We start from the raw sequence: 7,081 nt of genomic DNA on the forward strand, positions 1-7,081 counted from the left end.
TCGCCACAGCGCAAGTCAAACAGGCACACAAGTGCAGAGCTGAGACTTCCGACCAAGGAGACGATGCAATCTTCCTCTGGACAGGGCTTCCCATCGCAATCGGGGCTTTCAAGGCGATCGATCTCTTCCTCTATCCCATCAAAGCCTCCGCCTCCGGGACCTCTCCACCTGGACATCGATCCGGCGCCGAAGCCATGGCCTATCGCCCAATTTCTTGCACTTGCCGCGATTTTTTTGTTCGCATCGTTGCAGTTTCTTCCTCCGACGCATTTTAGAGATCCCTACGATCCTTTCCGTTACTGGATTCCCTTCAATTCAGACTCCTCTGTAAGCTCGATTCGTTGTTTCATTCCTCACACAGTAAAAAGAAATGAATAGTTTCGTTTTTTATTTTTCGGAAGAGCCAGTACATGACATTTTTCATGAAAGCTTATTTTTGTCTTCTTAGCGTCCATTAAGTTCAATCCTTTTGTGAAGAGATCGTAGACTCCGGTTGGTTAGTGGATAATGATTCTAGTTGTAATGAATTGGTTGCCTGTTTGTTGCCCTTTTTTTGTGAATCTCAACTCTCTTGACAATCAATTATTGATTCTAAAACTTAGAAAATCAAAGTTCATGTCGCATGTAGTGAAACTAGTAAGAATTTATGCCAAGTTGTGTCTCATATAATCGTCTCTTGCAGTCTAACTCTGGATTTTTTGGTGAGGAAAGCCAAAATGTTACCTTACCGAAGTTCGAATATCCTGAAACGATACATGTTGTTTCTTGGCTGGAGTGTTTGGATCTTCGGATGCTAGCAGTTCTCGCAAACTCCACACTTTCTAACTCAAGGTCAGTTCTTTCTACTAAATTGTTTCGTGGCACGCTCTGAAGTCTGTACATGTCTGTTCTGTTGTATTCCTTGGCCTACTGTCAACAAAACTGTAGTCTTTTGAGAGAGGCTAATGGCAATTAAGAATTGCTTCAATGATTACGAAAGAAAAGTGGAGATACAAAAGAGCTGCAAGAACGAATTTCCAAGGGAGATACAAAAGAAAAGTGGAATGTCATGAACATTTGATTATGCCAAAAGGAAACTGCATGCTGTTCTTAGATAGTTAGATGTAGGGATTGAGAAACTGTTCAAAGCTGCAGCAAAACTCAAGTCTATTTTGGCAATACAGTAACTGCTTGAAACTTTTCTTTATCAAAAAATCATTCTAGGTAGCTTAAACAGAGTTTGCCTTTATCCCTAGTTTCTATTTGACTGTTCTGCTTCTCTACTTCTTCTTGTTGCCAATTAAGAATTGCTTCAATGATTACGAAAGAAAAGTAGAGATACAAAAGAGCTGCAAGAACGAATTTCCAAGGGAGATACAAAAGAAAAGTGGAATGTCATGAATATTTGATTGTTCCAAAGGAAACTGCATGCTGTTCTTTCGGTAGTTAGATGTAGGGATTGAAAAACCGTTCAAGGCTGCAGCAAAACTCAAGTCTATTTCGGCAATTCAATACCTGCTTGAAACTTTTCTTTATCAACAAACCATTCTAGGTAGCGTAAACAGAGTTTGCCTTTATCCCTGGTTTCTATTTGACTGTCCTGCTTCTCTACTTCTTCTTGTTGCCAATTAAGAATTGCTTCAATGATTACGAAGAAAAGTAGATATACAAAAGAGCTGCAAGAACGAATTTCCAAGGGAGATTAGTTAGATGTAGGGATTGAGAAACTGTTCAAGGCTGCAGCAAAACTCAAGTCTATTTTGGCAATAAAATAACTGCTTGAAACTTTTCGTTATCAACAAACCATTCTAGGTAGCATAAACAGAGTTTGCCTTTATCCCTAGTTTCTATTTGACTGTTCTGCTTCTCTACTTCTTGTTGTTGCCAGAGATCCACAGAGGATTCACTTCCATTTCTTCACACCTGAAGGAGACAAAGATAAGGTGTCCTACTACAAGTTGAAGGTGTTGTTTCCACACTCTGAGCTTGAAATTTTTGGGTAAGAATCTCCATCTTTTTTCAAGTTTTCGTCAATGGGTTTCTGTTCTTACATTTTGCTCTCATGTAGGCATAAAGAAGTTGAGGAAACACTGAAAGTAACCACATCCGGAACACTCCAATCCGGGCCTTCAATTCACGCCATCGCTCCTTTTGTCATCCCAAATATTCTTCCCTCTCTGCGCAAATTCATATACATTTCACCAGACACCATCGTGAAGGTTTCTCTTTCTGCTCTTGTTTCTTAATTTAAAGGATCTTAACGAGCCTGAAGAACCTCCACAAAACCAACTGTGTTCCTGTCTTTCCTAGGGAAGAGTTGAAGAACTCCTTGAAGTTGATTTGAATAAGTATGCCATAGCAGCTCCCGAGGACTGCTGTAAGAGCTTAGGTGCCTTCTTGAATTTTGACATTTTGGATGCTATACAAAGAACAGCAGCAAAGCCTTGGGTATCAACGAAACCTTATGACAAAAACGCTTGCGTTCCTGACCTTAACGTGCTTGTAGTTGATGCAAAGAAATCTGACCCAGATCTTGTGGAGGTCATTCTGTGGTGGAGTAGAGTTCTGAACTTGGGGAACCAAAGGTTTCTCTCCACCCTTTTGAAAGAAATATCGTTTGATGATTCAACTTTGATAATTATTTGCTTGTCCTTAATGCTGGGTTCACCTGCAGAAGTGAAATTCATCCAGCCATTGTATTGGCTCTCCATGACAAAACTTTCAAGCTCCCTTCTGAGTGGAAGAAAGACGATGTTAAAGAACCACTAACTGGCAACGGAACAAAGATTATTACTTACGATGGTCCAAGAAAGCGGTGCTCAGGACAGGAAAATCTGGATCAGGATGGTCAAGGATCAAACAGCTGGGAGAAGTACCTACCTCCATCATCTAATAGCATAGTAAGAGCTTAAAGTATTTGTGTAGAGTGTTCATATTTTGCTCCTGGTCAGCCTCCTGTATCTTCAGACTCCATTTGTAGAGAGCTAAGCATCCACTGATTAAGGAAGTTATTTTATGTACATAATCGAGCCTTCCGTTGGTTGAAACTTGGAAGTTCACAACATGTAAGTCTAAGCATTACTGCATCGGAATAGATGCTAGCTCAGTATCCTTTCAGATTCCCTGAGCAGAGTTTTGAGTACGAAAGAGAATCAGAGCTCATTTATTTTGGAATAATTTCTTTCTAATGGGAAAGTGATAAAACCTATACTATTTTTTAACTATAAGATAGTCTTAATGTAATGTTGATTACACATAGGACTAAATCATACTTTATTGGACATTATTTAGCATTTAATCATCTTTTCTCTAACTGGCACAGAGAAGAAGTACACTCTCTACGTCCAGGTATCACGTAATTTGAAATAAAATGACTTTTACCTATATCTATTTTGTTTATAAATCAGTTTGGAGTTGTACATTCAGATAATACAAGATCCGAAAAATCATTTGGTGCGAAAGAATTATCTCAGTCGTCCTCTTATGATTGGACAACAGAGATAGTTATTGATTGAACGGTTGAGATAACCGTTAATCATGATAGAACAGCTGAAATGACATTTCGTATGTTTCGTGCTGAAAAGACTTTTCGTATTAGATCTGCCCTTTAGATAACTAAACTTATATATGTTACTTTTGTATTAAAAAAAGATAACAAGACTGTTAAGATTCACTCTGAAATTTCTTCCCTTAAGGAGAAATCATGTAAATATTCTGTAAATTTGGTGATTGGGTAATCCCATTAATCACTCAAATTCTTCTATGTATATTCTGTAAAATGGCTATTTAAACCGATGATGTGAATGAGAAAGTAAGATTGTAATTGAAGTATTATTTTTTACTTGGTATAAGAGCAAGAGAATCCTTCTCCTTCTCCTTCTCGTCGCCGAAGAACAGAGCGAAAGCTCTATCCCGTCGTCTCTCCCGTAGCCGAAGAACAGAGTTGCAACTCTGTCGCCGAAAAAAAAAAACAGAGCAGGTCTACTCTATGAACGAAGAAGACGTTGTTTGAGGTTCTCTTCGGTCGTCGCTGTAACACAAAAATGCCGCCACCTGAACTCATGAAATCCGTCGACGAACCGCCGCCGAACGACCTTCCAGCGATCGACACCAGCGTCACCGACGCAAAAGACGAGAGTCGCACCAATGTCTCAAGCTCGATTTATTTCCGTCGTCGCCCCCACTCCGGTGGACCGTCGGGACGACGCCGAAGACTGAAATTGGGGTTGGGTCACCGCCAGCCCGAATGTCGCCGGCAACGAAGAAGCCGCACCGTCGACAAAGAAGACAAAGGTACGCAAAAAAATTCGCCTCCGTTAACTTAGGTCCCACATTTTATTTTCCTGGTGGGTCGCGAGATCTTCTTGAACCAGACTGGAAATAGAGACCCAACCCCAATTTCGTATCGGACCGGACCAAAAAAAAAAAATTAAGAAAGAGGATCGGACCACAATCGGAGACCCAAACCGGGTCAACCCAGTGAACAGAAAACGGACCGGACCAGTATTTTTGGGTGATCATCACCAATCTACCGATCTTCTATTTCATCATGTTGAAGGAATCAACACCGATTATTCATGTGCAATCCAAAAACTCTGGTTTTACAACTAGCGTCACTCTTACCGAAGTCAACTATGATGTATGGTCCCAGATCATGGAGATGTAAATTGCGGGACGATAAAAGCTCGAATATATTATGGGAAAAACACCATTTCCACAAGAAACGGATGCCTCCTATGTGAAATGGTATGCTGAAAATCAAAAAGTCAAGGGGTGGTTGTTAACCTCTATGTAACCAGATATTATGAAGCGCTATATTCAACTGTGTACCGCACGCGAAATATGGAATGTTCTAGAAAAAGCTTTTTATGATGGGTCAGATGAATCACAATTATTTTCATTGAATCAGAGAGTTTTCTCTACAAATAGACTGGTCGCCCTTTATCAACGTATTATGGTGATCATGTGGAAATTTTTCAAGAACTTGATAATCATGATAGGATTATAATGAAAGATCCTGATGATGTTACCGCTTATAGAAAATCCGTTGAAAGATTGCGTGTTCATATTTTCTTAAATGGATTAGATGCAGAATTTGAACAAGTCCGTGGCGAAATTCTCAGAAAAGACCCGATATTGAATCTTGAAGAAGCCTATGCTTATGTACGTCGTGACTCTGTTCGTAGAACCACTTTAAATAATGAAGTTGATCGTGTTGAGATATCTGCAATAGTAGCACGTCGAGCTAAGCCTACAACAGCTCGACCAACTGGTCCTAATAGTGATCAAAATCAAACATTAGGATTTTAGAATCGTAGTTATGAGGTTGGAACAACCAAACCAGAACGCATTTGTACTCACTATGGTGAGACTGGGCATACAAAGTCACGATGTTATGAACTTATCAGGTATCCAGAATGGTGGGATCCTACCAAAGCGCCTCGCAAACGGAACTCCAAATCAAATAATCATGCTTCTGTTGTAGTAGCAGAACCTTCCACCTCTCACACAACTGAGGATGCATCAGTCTTAATCGCTACATCTGGTAAGGTTCTTAATACTTCCGCTCCTAGTAGAAATAGTGAATGGATAATTGATTCTGGTGCTACTGATCATGTGACTTTTGACAATCATCATGTTAAAAGTACGAAACCATCTGCACAACATATCGTATCTACAACAAATGGTACTCCATCTCACGTTATTAGATAAGGTTCTATCACTTTCACTGAAAAATCTGAGTCTTGATTCTGTATTAGTTGTTCCAACCCTCAATCATAGTCTATTAGCAGTTGCTCAAATAACTCGTACTCTGCATTGTATTATAGTTTTTTGGCCTAACCTTTGTGTTTTTAAGGACGTTTGAACTCAGAAGACAATTGGGTATGGTACTAGAAGGGGGAAATTCTATTACCTTGATCTACAGCCAGAGAGTTTTCATCAGTTAGCCCAAGCGTTCTCAATTAAGAATAAATTTGCAAATTCTGACATTTGGTTATAGCATAAACGGTTGGGTCATTCATCCTTTGGTTATTTAAATAAATTGTTTCCTACACTTTTTGCAAAATTATCTATTTAAGATTTTAAGTGTGATGTATGTGAATTGGCGAAAAACCATCGTGTTCAATTCCAAATAAGCATGAATAGGAGTCCAGCACCCTTTATGATTATTCACTCTGATGTGTAGGGTCCAACAAATATAGCCTATCTTAGTGATAAACGGTGGTTTGTTTCTTTTATTGATGATCACACCCGTATGACTTGGATTTGTTTAATGAAGTCAAAAAGTGAAGTTAGTTCGTTGTTCAAACAATTTCACAGAATGATAGTCATTCAGTATCATTCTATAATACGAACTCTTCGAAGTGACAATGGTGGAGAATTTGTGAATCAAAGTTTTAAAGAATATCTAGATGATCATAGTATTACTCATCAAACTACTTGTCCGTACACCCCTCAACAAAATGGGGTTGCAGAGCGAAAGAACCACCACCTTCTTGAGGTTGTTCGTGCTTCCTTGTTTGAGGCTCATATGTCGGCTAGTTACTGGGGTGAAGCCATCACAGCTGCAGCTTACCTTATCAATTAAATACCCTCGAATGTGTTACAATTTAAGACTCCCTTGAGTGTTCTTCATAAAACTATCAGTTCACCTGCTATGCCGAATCTGCCACCTAAAGTTTTTGGGTGTGTAGCCTTTGTTCACCTCCATAAGTCATTGAGACATAAATTGGAACCCTGAGCTCTCAAGTGTGTTTTTGTTGGTTATGCTTAATATCAGAAAGGTTATCATTGTTATCATCCTCCCTCTCACAAATTGTATCTCACTCTTGATGTGGTATTTCACGAAGAAAATATGTATTATTCTACTCCCAAGTCTTCAATACAGGAGGAGAAAATGATTGAATTGAAGACCCTTAATCATCATTTAGATATCTTGGATACTATAAGTGGTCAATATTCAGATTACAGTTGTGGACATCAAAATGATACAAATAAGCATGATTCACAGGATGGAGAAAGACAAAACCAGATGGAAGTAATGTAACCAGAGTCTCAGTCGCCATCTTACCCCCTTAATAATGTACCAATGGATCATCAA

At 39.2% G+C, this 7,081-nt stretch overlaps 1 protein-coding gene across 1 annotated transcript; it reads left to right on the forward strand.

The window, feature by feature from the left end:
• Positions 1-3,114, forward strand: LOC137953813 (probable galacturonosyltransferase 6). The gene is made up of 6 exons (XM_068801328.1): positions 1-327; positions 683-831; positions 1,868-1,978; positions 2,048-2,198; positions 2,290-2,564; positions 2,654-3,114. The coding sequence occupies exons 1-6, from the start codon at positions 64-66 to the stop codon at positions 2,889-2,891; spliced, it is 1,188 nt and encodes a 395-aa protein (XP_068657429.1). The 5' UTR covers positions 1-63; the 3' UTR covers positions 2,892-3,114.
• The last annotated feature ends 3,967 nt before the right edge of the window (positions 3,115-7,081 follow it).

Source organism: Aristolochia californica, unplaced genomic scaffold (genome assembly GCF_029961685.1).
Source record: "Aristolochia californica isolate CCGP_79_NKW_82.1479 unplaced genomic scaffold, dmAriCali1.0.hap1 SCAF_16, whole genome shotgun sequence".
In the NCBI taxonomy this organism is placed as follows: domain Eukaryota; kingdom Viridiplantae; phylum Streptophyta; class Magnoliopsida; order Piperales; family Aristolochiaceae; genus Aristolochia; species Aristolochia californica.